This window comes from Myiozetetes cayanensis, unplaced genomic scaffold, assembly GCF_022539395.1.
Source record: "Myiozetetes cayanensis isolate MyiCay16 unplaced genomic scaffold, myiCay2020 scf6-25, whole genome shotgun sequence".
In the NCBI taxonomy this organism is placed as follows: domain Eukaryota; kingdom Metazoa; phylum Chordata; class Aves; order Passeriformes; family Tyrannidae; genus Myiozetetes; species Myiozetetes cayanensis.
In genome coordinates, this window is record NW_026087853.1 from 23,923,766 (window position 1) to 23,939,823 (window position 16,058).

The 16,058-nt window shown below is 39.5% G+C and overlaps 1 protein-coding gene across 3 annotated transcripts in view; it reads right to left on the bottom strand.

Moving 5' to 3' along the window:
* Nucleotides 1-16,058, bottom strand: part of PRORP (protein only RNase P catalytic subunit) — a 59,530-nt gene that overhangs the window by 30,695 nt on the left and 12,777 nt on the right. For all 3 annotated transcript variants that reach the window (XR_007631461.1, XM_050335764.1, XM_050335763.1), the window contains exon 5: nt 4,128-4,235. Coding sequence is in view for 2 of the 3 variants with exons in the window: in XM_050335764.1 (XP_050191721.1) it covers nt 4,128-4,235 (108 nt within the window). In the remaining variant the exon portion in view is untranslated. The remainder of the gene's footprint in view (nt 1-4,127; nt 4,236-16,058) is intronic.

Consider the following 16,058-nt stretch of genomic DNA (forward strand, 5'->3'; position numbering starts at 1 on the left):
ATGGAAAACTAGTGTGTGGAAATTCCCTCTCTTGACCTCTACAAGGTGAAAGGTGAGGGCACTATGGAGAGTTACAACAGCAGAGGACAGGGAGTACCAAATGTCATTGTGCTGGGTAAGGATTTATGTAATTAGATACATCTGGAGGAAAGGATTAACTAAATGTCATGACACAGCCTGAATCAACTGTGCTTAGTAAACTGCAAGGATGTCTCTGTTTATAAACTACATGTTCGCAGTACAAACTGTGACTGACTCATTAAGGCAAATACACATCAGGTACAGTTTTAAACAGCAGCAGAAGACAAGATTGAATGATTTTAGGCTTTATGGGAGGTTTTGGATTTTTTTCTATGGTCTGGATTATATGGCAAAACTAATTTCCATTCTATAATATCTTTTAATTAAAAGTCAACTTTAATGTCTAATTTAAAATGCTGCATAAGGAAGCAAAGGATTGAAAAGAGGTGCTGGCTGATAACCAGTGTTGCAGTTTTACGGTCACTGTGTGTGCAGTGCCTTCAAATCAGATGGTCTCACCACTCCCTAGTCCCCAAAAAATCTTTGTTCCCACCCTCAGGCTGACTCTTTTTTTTTTTTTTTTTTTTCAGTAATTGATGCAGCCACATGGTGATTTCTACCAGGAAACAGATCTAGTATAAAACCAACCTGGAATAAAGGGGGATTGTAATTACAAACCAACAGTGTCATATACCAGAGAAACTGCCACAGGATGTTCCTGTAAATCTGCTAAGTCAATAATATTCATGATGATGTGCTAAGCAAGTGCTGGCTGTGAGGACTGAAGTTTCCTGGGGCTACTGGAAGTCGTATATCTAGTTTTCTAGAATGTCAGAACACTTTGGGAATTAAACGTGTTAAAATCATTCCTTCAACTTCTGCTTTCTTTCTGTCTCCTCTCATCCCTCAAGGTATTTGTGCTTTGTTCACACAACCCAGCCCTTCTCCAAGATGCCTAAGGAACCCCTGAATGGAATTACAAATGTTAGGCTGTTTGAAAAAGAGAGAAATATTTTATCAATGTTTTCTTATTTCAATCATTTGACTAAGTTAGTTGGAGATGATCTTCAGCAAAACAGCTGCAGTTCTGAAAGCTAAATTACTAAGCTGAACAGTCCTTTTTGTTAAATTTAAATAAAGACCAGAATGCATTTAAATTACCATGGTTTTATCACATAAATCTCAGGCTTTCTCCTGTGTTTAATAATGCCCTTTATTTTGCCATGCTCTCTAAATCATGTAAGGGATGTGTTCCAAAGAAACAAAAAATTTCCAAATAGTAACACTTACAGTGTGTTAGAAACAGAGCATCAACCTGATTTTCTCTTTCTCTTTACAAACTATATACTGTAATAGAAAAGTTAATACAACAATACCCTGACTGGGTCTACTAGCTGCAAGAATGAACCCTCAAAAAGCATACTCCTACCTGGAGACTCAGAATAAGTTTTGGGTTTTGACAAGTAAAACGCAGGCTGGGCACCTTTAACAGAGGTCCTTGGAAATATGGCTCCTGTATTACCTCTCCAGATGAACTGAAGAGGTCACAGCATGAACCTCTTCTTCAAAATGGGCCTGTCATGCTGTCCTAGCCAGCCAGCCTTCACTCTTGGCTTTTTCCATCCTTTGTGCTCTGCCTCCCACTTCTCTTGCATTATTTCTCCTCCCACCTTCTCAGTTCTGCACTATGTTTCCCTATGTACACTGAAGAACTTATTAAGGCAGGCTGTAAATGCCCCATATCTGCCACTCCACATTTTCCATTCAGCTGTCGCTGGCGTGAGGACAGGAGCCTCCACAAGAGGATGTTTTGTGGCAGAGTCAGCCCTCAAAGACAGACTACAGCGTTCAGGGAGGTCAGCATTCACAGATGGGGGACTACTTGGCAGCAACACCAGCAACCAGAAAAGCAACAGATTCCTGTGGCCTACCCTTCCCTCATCTGAAAGAAAAGTCTGGAGACAGAAAAAAGGATTGCTCTGCTTTGTGGGTTTTTTTCTGTTTTTAGCAGTCTTGAAAAAAACAGTAAGGAAACAAGAATACATACTTCTTGTCAAAAGAATAAAGAATAATAAAATAAGAATAAAGAATAAAGACACAGTCCTTTCCTGACATGTTACAACACAGGAGTTCAGAGTCATGAAGAAATAGAACAGGATCTGCTAGCATCCAGCATGATCTCACATTTAAACAATGTTTTCAGTTGGAAAAAACTCGATAGTTAACACTGTAACTGTATAAAGATGCTGTCTCAGTTAATTAGGAGGGTTAATAGAAAGCAAAAAAGTCTTTAGCAGTCCATGTGTCTAGAAGATTATTTCTTTTGGGCAGTGAAGGAGTTACTTTGTTGCTTAGAGTGCAAATACACACTTCCCATGCCAAAATAGGTACTATTCAGCCAGTCAGTATCTACAGGTCTGTGGCAGGAATAGTGGGCACGTCCATTCTATCTCATGTAATGACTCCTTACTCTCAATAACAGGATCCAAAAAACAGGAGCAGCAAGACTGGCTGGTGGAAGCTCCACTAAATAACAGTTTTTGTGCATGACAAAATGCAATAATAATTAACAGCAACATAACTCATAGGACAAGTAGATTTTAGCTAAGAGAACCTTCTTCGGGAGATAAGCTGTGGTGAGCCCAAGGGACTGTTCTGTTGTTTAGGAAGGAAAGGCAGGTCTTCCTAAAAATCCTCCTAATCTGTGAACAGCTGGGATTCAAGAGATGTGACGTGTACCTATACGGAACAACCTAAATGGAAAGTTGATGCCTTCATACAGTTCTTCTGGATCTTTTTGACATCCTGGATCCCAAAGTCCTTCCAGCACAGCAGAAGCTAACGAGAAACTCAAAGGCAACTTCTGCTGCTCAGCACACTAATATGTCCTAATAAGACGTCTGATCAGAAATCAGGAATAATTATCTGCCAAAACCAGGCTGGCTCTTTGCTGTGCTGCCTCCAGTTTTACAGACCACTGAGAATCCTGTTCAGAGTTCCTACAGTGGGAAAGGCATTTCTCTTCCTCCTCTTTGGCAGCACAGATCTGTCTTTGCAGATCTTAAAACACTGTGATATTATATTCTGTCTGGAATTCTTCTCAGACAATCAACACTTCCAGATTCCACCAAAACAACTTGTAAACCTTTTTTTTTACTTTCATGATAAAGAAAGTACCCTCTTTGTGAGACAGTATCTTATGAAACTTCACTGGTGCTCTCAAACAAACATGTTTCAGTAAGTTTATCTAGCCTCCCTAGCTCACTTTTATCTGCAGATAAGCATATACTACCTCCTAAGAACAATTTTTAAGTAGTTCTTAGAAGAAAAAAGTATTTCTTGTAATTACTACAAATAAAATTCTTCTTTTATTATCAACTTCAGTTATAACTTAATTTTAATTTCAAGAGCATGAAAATTTAAATTCTGGCTTTTGAATACATGTGAGCAGTTACTTTTTTACTCCTAATGTAAAGTAGATATTTGCTTAAGAAAAGAACCCAAATAAGCCAATTCTTAGTGAAATGCTACATGGGAGTAGCAAGAATTCTCAAACAAAGTTATTGGCAAAAAAGCAGGATTTTTTTCCTACAAATCATAAAGTGGAAAGAACTGAAGCCAGTTTGATGGTACATCCTTGTACTAACAAGACTCAAATTCTCAAGGCAACGGGAAGTGAAATAAAGTTTAAATGTGTACAGGATGTGGTTTGAACAAAGTAAGGGGTTATTTTAAGAACAACTCTTACCAGCATAACTATATTAGACCAAATTGTCTATATGGCAGTTCTACTGTGTTCCCACAAATTCCTAGTAGTATGAAAACTTACACACTGACATAGTGTATGTCCTAATAATGTTATTATCAATACCTTAGCTGTAATTATAACCATTGTATACATGAGGAAATTTAGGTACAACATTTTACAGCTAATACATTCAAATATGTGTGAAGAACCATCTTCCCACTAATCATTTTTAATGTGTGAAATTGTAACACGTGCTACAAAAATGTCTGATCAGTTTCTCTAGAGGATAATAATGAGGCACTCATTGTTTTACAATCAGCACACACAAAATTCTTAATGAATATTTAACAGCACTTACATTTTCACATTGCATCTTTTTGGGTTTTATGTGGGAAACGTTGAGTCCATCAATAACAATATCAAACGGAACTCGATTTTCCACAAATGTTTGAAAGGCCTCAAATTCCTGAAATAAATAAACAAACAAACACAGGGGAATGTTATGTTGAGTTTAACAAAAAAAAATATCAGTCACTTTTTATTAAAAAATGAAACAGAGCCTAAGTCTCTCACTTCCACGTCGTTGGCTACGCTTCACATCATTACTTGCATATTTCGTATAACAACCACATAAAACAACCCCCACAACGAAAACTTCTTTAAAGCCATGTTACAGTAGATACTTCCAATAAAACTTTAAATTACATTACAACCAAAATCCAAAACTTTACAGTCATCCAGATTTTCAATATTATAATCTAAAGTGTATACTTTCATAAAGTTACGTGCGATAGTCACTGTCATGTAACAGCTGCAGAACAAAGCAACCTTACAAACCGGTAGGCAGTGACACTACTACTAGTTCTTAACATTTCCAAATGTAAAGTAAGCATCATACTCAGGTTCTCTGGAAGAATTCTGAAATCTCTGAGTGCCAGTCAATATTTAAATAAACATTCACTTAGAAAGACAGCAGTCCATTTGTGAGTAACACATGGCTTTAAGGCTAACAAAACAATGGGCTTTCTTACTAGGTCAGAAATGTAATGCAGTGATTGAGCAAAACAGCAGCATCCATCCAACAGAATGTTTTTCCAATAGAAGGAAAACCACAACTGGTTTAGGTTTGAGAGCCCACAGGAGAAGAACAGACTACAAAGCTATAATAAATAGGAATAAAAGAATTTCTCCCTTAATTTTTGAGGAAAGATTTAGTGATTTTTTGCAGACACTTGCATAAGATTTCTACTTCTTGCTTCTGACTGCTTTTAATAGGCACAAGAACTCTGCACCATCCTGGTGGGCAGTGACCTAGTTTCATAAATTACCTTTCTAGTAACAAGTAAGGCTTATTTATCACTGACAGAGCTTTCACAGACCAAAGCTATAAATTAACTTTCATAGGAACTCAAAGCAATTCATATTTCATGCCTTCTACTCAGGATTCAATAAGTACTCTTCTAATCTTGCCTTCTCCCACATAGCCACATGGCAACATATGTCTAAATAAAAAACATCCCCTCAGCACACAAACACAAACATATACAGCATATACAATTCTTCCTCGGAGAAAGAAATGAAAGAATTTATTTGTCCAGAAAATACACTGCTGTCAGGCAGAACAAATGATCACTAACTTCAAATATAGTTGGAATGCATATGACAAATTATACTAGGAAAAGGGTCATTTGTATTAAGAATACAAATCAATTAGACCACCACCTAAAAAATCCAATGCGCGGGCTGGAAGGTGTAAAGACCTTCCCCGGATCTTCGCTTGCGAAGACTGGCCATTATTATTATACAAATCAATTAAGTGAGATAAGGATGCCTCACTCAGATGTTAAAATTTCAGGAACAATTTCCAGGTGAAAAGAGGTGTGCTAATCAAAAGCACAATGATGAGAACAGAGACAACACAGAGCTCAGTCTAGCACCATAGGAATCAATTGCCTTTTATGTGATCTTTCATTTCTCCATGGCTGAAATAAATGTCATTATTGAGAAAGCATAAAAAGCTGGACAAGGAAATTATCATTTCCAACAAAAATAAATTGTTGGCACTTGTGTTTTCCCTGCTCCCTGCCTCAATCTCAATGTACTTTCTATAGATCAATAAATATTCTCATTGCCATCTGACAGGGACACCAGGACACAGAAAGAAGCCACTAGCAAAGGGCTAGAGGGGAAGAAACAAGTGCAAAACCAAACAACATGGATTCCTTCTGGGCTTATGCCATCCAGGGGACTTCCCACGGTTCAAAATCAGGTGAGTCATCACTGCAATACTGGATGGCTGTCTGAAATGTGGGAAAGATGAAAAGAAGCAAAACACGTGCAGACCAAATGAAGGCAAAATAGAAGAGCTTTGAGACAAAGATAACTGAAAATGGAAAAGGCAAAAGAAAGTGGAAGCAGATGAAAAACATGTGGCAAACACTCCAGTAGTGTGTTATTTTCCCAATGCCAACAAATGGCAATATTATTTGAAGTAACACAGTTACAGTCAAGTTGACATTTTTGTGAAGCATATTGTACAAAGTAATCTTGTCTTCATGGGCTCAGTTCCATACAGAATAAGCACTTTGTGGAGAATTTTAAAGTGGGATTTTATTTCAAGCAACAATAGTTAGAGAGCGGTTTCTGAAAGGGTGGGTTTTTCCTGATGGGCAGAGCAGATTGTTGAGGGAACACTACAGCATGAGTTGGGGAAGCAGCAGATTTGATGTGTCTGTGCTCTCCTCTGCCCACTCTCACTTGGCTCCTTCCCCTCTCCCAGCAGGGCAGATGGAGCAGGGCTGCCAGAAGGGTCCTGCTGAGAGGCATCAGGATAGGCTCAGTGCTCCTCAGAAAGCCAGTTCCTGGCTCCCTGGGACTCACTTCTGACTCCTGGAGCTGGGGAGATGCTGCAGCTTTTCCACTGTCAGTGCTTTGGCCACTTTTTCTTTCCCTCCCATCTCCTCCTGTCCATGTGTCCTAGACCATTCTCAACAGATGCCTGACAGACAGTATGCCCCTGCCAGCCTCCCAGATCAGCTCAGTTGTTTTCCATCTCTACAAGTAAACTGTGCAAAACAGGGAGAAGGTCTGCTGGTACAGAAGACTTATCCATACAGGGAGATGAGGAGTTAATAGCAGAGTCAGTACAGAAGACAAATGGCCAAGTTTAATTAACGTCACCAAATACAGAAGACTCCAGTGAAAAGCCTCAGACAGATTAAAAACCCCAAGGGTCAGTTAATTTTCTCCTCACAATCCATAATTCCCCAGCAACACACAAGAGTGCTTCTCTCCTTTTCTAGAAAAAAAAATACATAAAGAATGACAGAGAAGATTCAGGTCTGCTCCCCTGAGAGATAGTTTTTGAGTTCCATATTTCTCATCCTCTCTGGACACAGGGAAGGAGAGGGCCAAGCCTGGGAATAAGCAGCAGGTTACCTCATCCAGACATAGTACAGAGGGTTGTTCTAACATCCACAGACTTACACAGTAGGAGTGCATTGAATCTGGCTGAGATGGAGTCAGTTTTCCCCACAGCAGCCCTCACAGTGCTGTGCCCTGTACCGGTAGCTGGAAAGGGGTTGGTAACACATCGGTGTTTTGGCTACTGCTGAGCAGTGCTGCCACAGCATCAAGGCTGTCACTCCAACATTCTCTCTCACCACTAGGCTGGGTGTGGGCAAAATTTCGGGAGGGGACATAGCCAAGACAGCTGACTCAACCTGACTTATGGGATATTCCATCCACACAACACCTGCTCAGAATAAAAGCTTAGAGGGGAAAAAATGGGGGGGATAGGGCATTTCTTATTACTACCTTTATTTTATGGAGCAACTGCTATGCATACTGAGCCCCTACGTAACAGGAAGTAGCTGAACAGCACATGTTGATGGGAAGTAGAGAATAAATCTTTTGGTTTTCTTTGCTTCTGCATGTGGGCTTTGCTTTTGCTTTAATAAACTGTCTTTATCCTGATGCTTGAGGTTTTTTCCATCTCATTTTCTCACTGTACCACCCTGTCGAGGAGAGAAGTTACAGAGTAGCTTGGTGGACTCTGGTATCCAACCAAGATCAACTCACCATGAAGAGAAAAAACAGACAATTCAAAGGATGTTGATTTTTCAAAGATTGGGATTTGTCTGGATTTTATGCAGATCTTACTGCAGCCACAGTAATAAAGAGATGTTTCATTCACAGTTCTCTAAAGATATCTCCCTCAATAGCTAACTGTTTGAAGAAACTGAAGACTTTCTTCCTAAGCAGTAAATGAAGTAGAGCACAGCTGCAGTTAGGGTACAGCTCATCAAGAGAAGCCAGACATGATGACCATCAATGCAGTACAGTGACAACGTGAAGGTTGGTTTAGGTAAAAAGAAGCAAGTTATTTGCACAGGTTTCCCCTTCCAGCGTGGTTGGGGTACTGGAACAGGTTCCCCAGGGAAGTGGTCACAGCACCAAGCCTGACAGAGGTCAAGAAGCATTTGGGCAATACTCTTGGGCATATGGTATGACTCTTGGGGATCTACACACACCCCTGCATATGCCACAGGAGAATTTACAAGGTAACATCCTGCTCAACAACAAAAAGGGCACTTAGGATGAATCCCTTCAATAAGCCAACAATTAGCAAAACACCTTCTCTCTCTCTCTCTCTCTCTCTCTCTCCAAGTAAGAGCACCAAGACAAACACAACAAACCTTACACTGATTTCTAACTTGTTCTGACCGGGCTCATCTCACAAAGTTTCCAAAGAAAAGTGCATTTTCCCAGCCTCGGAAACATGACTCAAACTGAAAGGACAAAACTTCAAAAACACATTTCACATTGTTTATTGCCATGACCCTCGTATCTCTCAGGAGCCGCAGAAAAGTACTGCAATACAGCAAGGCTGTTACCTCAATGCAGGACTTCCCCCAGCAGTCTGTGCACTGCAAGAACACTCCTGCCTGCAGCAGCAATACACACAGTGCAGCATGGCCCCACAGGTGGCTCCAGGGATTCCACACCATGCACAAAAGAAAAGGGAATTTTAAAAAACTCACCTGATTTCATTTATTGCCTTACTGGGAAAATAGGGGAATGCCCACTATGCAACCTTTAAAAATGATTCACTTCACCTTCTACTAAAAACACCCTTTTCTTTGCAAATGGACACCACGCTGATTAAATAAATTTGAAAAGAAAAGCCAGCCATAACAAACCCATGATGGAATTTATATTGTCGTATAGAATTTAAGAGTTTTAAACTAATTTTTTGTTTAATCACTAGTGGGTATGTGGCTCAGGTGCATTCATATCTCAGCAAAAGCAGTCACATTCTTTTGGTATTCCACACCAGCTGGATGACTCATGCACTATTTCACCATCATTTTACACTGGTATGTACTGCTGCTGCCACAGAAAAAGGTGTTCCTACCTTCTCCCTTCCCTCAGCCATTCATTCCTACCCTTGTTTCTTCACCTACCTATGTATACACGTTGTTAGCACAAAGAGAAAGACTCAACTGCATGAACTGAGCCCATATAACAGTTTTTAGTCTGCACCAGTCCACCCGTTCAGGTCACAACAAGAGGACTGTCCTGGCATAAAAATGCAGCCAGTACATGGAATGACGCTGTTAGCAGGTGAGACTGCTGGGATTACCTTTTCCCCCAGACAGCGCTGACTATGCTAAATGACTGAATAATGAAACGACAACATTTTATGAAATTTATCTCTCAGCCTGGAGTATTGCAGCAAAGCAAAACAGGTTGGTTTTAAAAAATGGAACTATAGGAATTACTGTTTAAAAAAGAAGGAAAGAAAGAAGACTAGTTTTGTTGGTTTACACCATTAATTTAAAACATTTTTTTAAATAAGTGTGCCTTCGAACTTCAAAAGTCTGGCTTACACAGCCAATAATATTTGGAATAGCAGTAGCAATAAATATGAAAATAGGACTCTTTTATAAGGCAATACTATTTCGACTCCCGTAAATACATTTATAAATAGAAATATATGGTTTTCCTCCAACACCAAGCATACAAAGACCCCAAGCTTCAAAAGTACAACAAAAATGAGGAACTCAAGGAATTAAATATTAGCATTTACAGATACTATGTTAAACATCATAACATGTTTATCATGTCTTTCAAAACAAAGAAAACATAGCTAAACAAGCATGCCCTTTGGTAAGAGCCATGAGACTAAACCAAATGAGTATTATGAAATAATTTTAAAGTCTATAACAGATCTCAGTGTATGACGTTTCAGAACACAGAAAGGTTACATCACTTGAACATTTTTCTCAAGTCTAAATAGGAAATATGTTGGCCACTAGAAATAAAAATCCGGGCACTGGTCAAATTCTTGAACAATCCAAAATATCTACTGATCCAAATGCCCAAACCTAAAGTAATCTAATATGCAAAGGAGATACATGAGCAAAACCACAGAGGACTTCTAAATACAAGAAAGGCTATTATGTTCCTGCCAGTGCATGGAGTTTAAACAGAAGAATTAAAAAAAACTTACTAAACCCTATTAAAATCAAAAGGTTGTTGGTCAATTCTTCTAAATAAAGATTTTGTTCAGTTCAGGAATGGTGGAGAGACACTAGTTAAATTAAAAATTAAAACCTACAATGTTCAACATATGTTTTTTCCAGAAGCATTCACAATAGTTTAAGCTTTGTGTAACAGAAGAAGCAGTGCTTCCCCTCTCCATGTTAAATGACAAGTGCAAGGAAAGAGCAAATTTTAATTAACATAATATTGTACTGTACTTAATTATAATGTAACTACCCCTATTATCAAACAGGGTGTTTTTCAACACTGTAAGAGCAGCTGTTAGAGAAGTGAAAACACTCTCTTTTTTAACAGTTTCATAAAAGACAAAGTGATGTGAGGTTGCTTTGTTTTCAGCAATGTTTCTTGGTATCAGAAGAAAAACACGGGAATGCATTAAGTGTGAGAAATAAAATTCAGCTGTCAAACTGAAATCCAGCCAGTTCTATTTTTTTTACTGCGCCTTGTTGGAGCACTCTTAAATCTGTTTGTTGCTGTGCCTGAAGGGTTTGATTATTTCCCCTACAGTTTCAAAGCCTGGAAATCCCCTTCAAACCCTTACAAGCAGGAAGGCTTTTCTCAGTATTGTGTATGGTATCACTATGTACTCAGGATTGCACACCATTTGTTTTCCCTCTGTTGTATACTTCTCTAGAGCGTACAAATAATCCCAGAGTCACGAACTCCTGTGGCTGTAGCTTTCAGAGATACAGTCACAAACAGGAAGGTACTTGCAGGCACGCTGACAACCTTGCTGAGATGTGCACTATGCTGCCTGTTCACAGCCCTCAGTCAACAGCAGGCAATGCTGTAGGACTTGTTCCCAGCTATCTACCTCAGACAGCAGAGGGTCAGTAACAAGGCCAATGCACAGCCTGGACCTCAACAATCCAGGTAGCACACTTCTAAAAAGTCCTTCCTGAGCACTCTAAACATGGAGTGTGGGACGAACAGTTTGTGCTGCTGTCCTCAGTGGAAAAATGCCCCCATCTTTGCAAGGCTGTCATCATAAGTACAAGAAGAAAGAAACGGACCATACCAAGCTTGCTTTGAAAATGGACCAAAAAAACTTCCCAAAGGCAGAAACATTTTGAATTCACAGTGCTTTCAAAATTAAAACCACTGCTTTGGAACCTTGAAGAAAAGACTGGCTTGAATGCTTAAATGTAGTGTAATGTAATGAGTATTATAGAAAGATGGTGGAATGGAATCAGAATCATAAAAGCATTTAGGTTGGAAAAGACATTTAAGATAATATAAAATCATGAACTTCATAGAAAAGACAGTCTCATGTAAGTGAGGCAGACTGGTACTTAATTACAGACAAGTCTATAGCATTCACATGGAAAAATGCTACATGAGTACCAGAGAGCTGGATGTATCCTGTGCTGCTTTCTCTGCTATGCTGGTCCAAATGTCTGAAGCAAATCTGATCAAGGAACTGATCTAGCTGAAGAAACACAAGAAAACAAAACATTTTTTCATCTAGGTTTGTGCCCTGGCACAGGGGGCACAGCCCTTACCATGAGGCTGTGCTCCCTTGTTTCCTGGCACACTTGGAGGGGCCAAAGGGCAGGAATGAACAGCTGGCAGTAAGGCTAGTTACACTAGTTTAAAGATCTCACTGCCGCCAAATGCTTATACCAAGTTATATTTGCAATCTCAAAAGGAACAGCAACTATTCTGGGGGACCGAATGGCACCACATATTCTATCTCTATTTTAGTCTTTCTAGAAACAGTCCAGAGAATTACAGACCTATGCACCCAGCATCTGCACACTGTAATGTATTTGAACCAGTCAGTAAAAACTGTGCAAACCCTCTTGAACAGCATGATCTGGCAGAGTTAATGTGCACACCTTCTGCAAAAGAGTATCTCTAAAACATCTTTCCTTGTGACAATGAAAAGGTGGGTAAAATAGAACCAGATGGCATTAACTAGATTTGCAAAAAACCTGACAAAAGACTTCATAATAAGCTACTAAAACACTGAACTAGTTACAGCATTAAAAAAGGCGTAAAATAAAGAGCCCCTAAAGGGTCATGCTAAAAAATCAGAAGCTTCTTTCATAATTCTGTACCAATTCTCATATATATGAAATATTTTACAGGTATTTAGGAGAGGAGATAGCACAGAAGAAACCAAACCAATGATGAATACAAAACCAAATTAAATTTAGAATCAGAAAGATGAGACAAGGCATAATATAGAAAGAAAGTGCATTTTTTTTTAAAAACAGATTTCTGGAAGAACTGTATCAACTTAAATGATCATCACAGTGTAATGAAAACATTGCTCAAATTGCTGATGTTCTAAAATAAATCTAATCAAACCCTAAGAGATAAGACATTGGAGAACTAACATAAAATTATTATAATTTGTTCAGCTATTCTAATTATCATCAATTACAACTAAGTCCTATGTTTGACAATTCCATATAGGTCTTTGCATCATCAGGAGAATCTGTCTTTGCCACAGCTGAAGACCAGCTCCTCAACTTAGAAGGACCTTCGGGAATGGATCAAAGGACCAAATGGTAAAGGGCCATTCAATAATACTTTAAGTTCCATGAGATAAATTTCCAAGTGTCTTAAATCAACATGTGCTCACACTAATTTTACTTTAGAACTATTATCACAGAACTTAGCAATGCTAAGAGGCAGCGAGTGAACACTTAAAAAAGGGTAGTAGAGGTATGCAGTCTGCATTATGTAAACATGCCTCAAGATCCAACTTAGTGGAAGGTATGAGCTGCAAGTAAAGGATTGTGTGTCCAAGAGGTTCCTGATAAAATAATCTCCTTAAAAATCAGCTACATGGATAATTCATATTAATTTAATTCTTTGGTTAAAAGTTACTGTTCTGAACTTCATGTTTATGATCCTGTCTGTCCCTGTGATCAACTAATAAACAGAAAAAAATATATTTTATCAAGGTATGCCATACTTCAACCTTGGTGTAATTCTTCAAGTTTTTCTATTTCTATTTTTTCTTTTACATTCCAGCTAATGTAAGAAAGATACTGATCTCAGAAAAATCACTGCATCAGCAAACTGTGTTTGCATTTGGCTTAGCAAGATCTCCAGATGATACATAGTTAAAACAAGTTAAGGTTAGCAACTATATTTTAACCAAGCAACTGCTTGCTCCTAAAGAAATAAGATTAGAACCAGACTTTTCTTACTTGATTGCACTAACTGGAATATGTATCAGGTTAGGAGAATTTCCTAATATAGAGGTAACACTAGAAGTAGCTTAAAAAGACTGTGGAGGACAACGAAATGGGTTTAGACAGTGGGTTGGGAGAAAGCAACATACTTATGTTGCAGGGTAGCCTAAGGACCTGAAAAAATCCCAACTCATTCCTTGCTATGCGAATCATGAAAAGGAGGACCAGTCCAGAAGATCTGACCGATCCCCAAGGAAGATTCTCTAACACTGGGACCATTGAGTCAAAGAAGTCTGTGCTCAATTTATAATGTTTTCATCTAGATGTATTTATTGCTGCTAAGGAAGCAGCTAAGTCTTTTATCTTTCCACCAAAAGACTCTGTCCTTCTGTTGGCTCCCATTATCAAGAACCTCTGGAGTAAGGAAAGATGCAAGAGAAACTTTAAGAAAAATCCAAATGTTTTTGCCTCTCACCACCTATTTCTCATTTGGTCTCCTCTTTTCCTTCCTCCCAGAAGTTCCCTCCCCTAGTAGATCACATCACAAGAATAGTGTAACATTCACCCTGAATTAAATGGAGACAGGATGACAGAAAGTAAGTGGATAAAGGCTGCAGCTTGGGCTGCAGTGCTCTGGTTGAGCACTCTATTACTGCAACACCTGCCACAAACCATTACTTGTCTTTACTCTGGCCTTATTAGACCTACAAGACTGAGTAGTGGGTCAGACTTTGAGGCAAGCATTCTCTCTGTCCTCCAAACTAACTGTAGTTCTAGCCCAAACACAGCAACGGAAACAAAACCACACCTAATTCTAACCCCTACCCAGACCAGTTCTCCTCTATGCTTGTGGATGTAACAAGATCTAGCAGCAAACCTGGCTCTTAAGGCAATGCAGGATTCTGCTCTACTGAATATTAACCCTTATCCTGATCGAGTCCAGTGGCCATATTTAGAACAGATCTGGGGGACAGAGGGGAGAAGAACCATTTAACTCCATCTGCAAATGTCTCAATCCCTGTAGGGTTCCCTAGACATATGGCTGCACATCATCATGATCCGGGATTCTTCAGACTTGGTATCAGTGTATTTAACTTTAATTGCAATACGAACCTTATCCTTATCTACAAGCTAATAACCACATCCTTCCCACAACTAAAAACTAGCCACAAGGCAACAATGGGCTTAGTCATCCATCTGCTATTCTGCAAAACCTGTAGAATTAAACTGTCCAGCACTAGCCATCCCATAATCAAACAACAGCTAGAAGAAAGCTTTTTGATCGGTGTTGTTGCAGACTAGGCAACACATTTGTCCTTACTGATGTCACCTCTAATTTAATGCTCTGGTGTAGCCACGACCCTTTTAAGTGAGTGCTTCAAGTATTTTAACTCCCAATTAGCAACTCTTACCCTAAGCCCAACACCAACAAGTACCAAAAGGTTACAATAAGACCTTTATCTCCACCAGCAATAGCTCTCACTCAATCCTAATAAACTGAGCTCAGGTCCTCAAGCACCTGCTGTTTAAAACACTAATCTCCAAACGCCACACTTTCAGGGCTTTCTAGATTCAGAAATAAGAGGTTCTTTCATCCTTGCCATCCTGAAACCACAGACCACTAAAAGTAAATCATACTCAGCCAAAAATTACTCATAACTTTCTCATCTAATACAACCTCAGTATTCATCCTACTCTTGGGCCTTGGAAAAAGGGGGGAAAAGGAAAAGCAAGCTCAGAAATCTCTACTGTCTGGTTTCTTAGTCCTAATCCTAAGCATATCTACAGCTCACCATCCTTATATGCCTCTCCAGAAATAAGAGAAAGCTTTCAAACCATGCTGGCAGCAGCAGGATTTTCATTCTGCCAGCACGGTCCTTGCAGCAGCTAGCTCTCAATCCAAGTGCTGGCATTCTAACTGAGCTCTAGCTCAGTGACCCACCCTGCCACAGAACTGACAATCATTCCCACCTGAGAAGAAACTACAGGAACTGTCTCTTCCCTCATCCCAGGGAAAAAGGACTTTACAGCATTCAGCAACATGTCAAATTTTTGCACTCCTACTGTAGAGGACAAACACTTACCTGTGAATCTGATCCCTTTGCTGCAATATGGCACATATTTGGGAGGAAAGATGGCAGATGAACTTATGGGAGAAAGTCAACCCAGCCTTCTCCTTCTTTCCACACTTCCTCTCCTCAGAAAATTCTTTGCTCCCTGGCAGTGATAAGGAGTTAACATACATGGGGATAGAAGTAGAGGAGGTAAATGGCATGCGTATCCTGGGCTATGGAACATCCTGTGCACGTAGTATCAGCTGTTTCCTTGGAAGGGGCTTTCTCCTCATAGCCCCTGATCTTCTCAGGAGACACAGAAGGCCTAACTTCCCTTTCTCCCTTGTCTCAGGCAAAGAAGCCTTGATATCCAGGTGCAAGATGGACAGCCATAATAACCCAGGCATCTCAGAGCAGAAAAGAGCAGCTCACCTTGCAAACAACTCAAGTGCAGGTAATTTAGCTGACTTTGACCACATGTTGAAGGTCAACAAAGCAGGTAGAAAAACAAGAAGATCA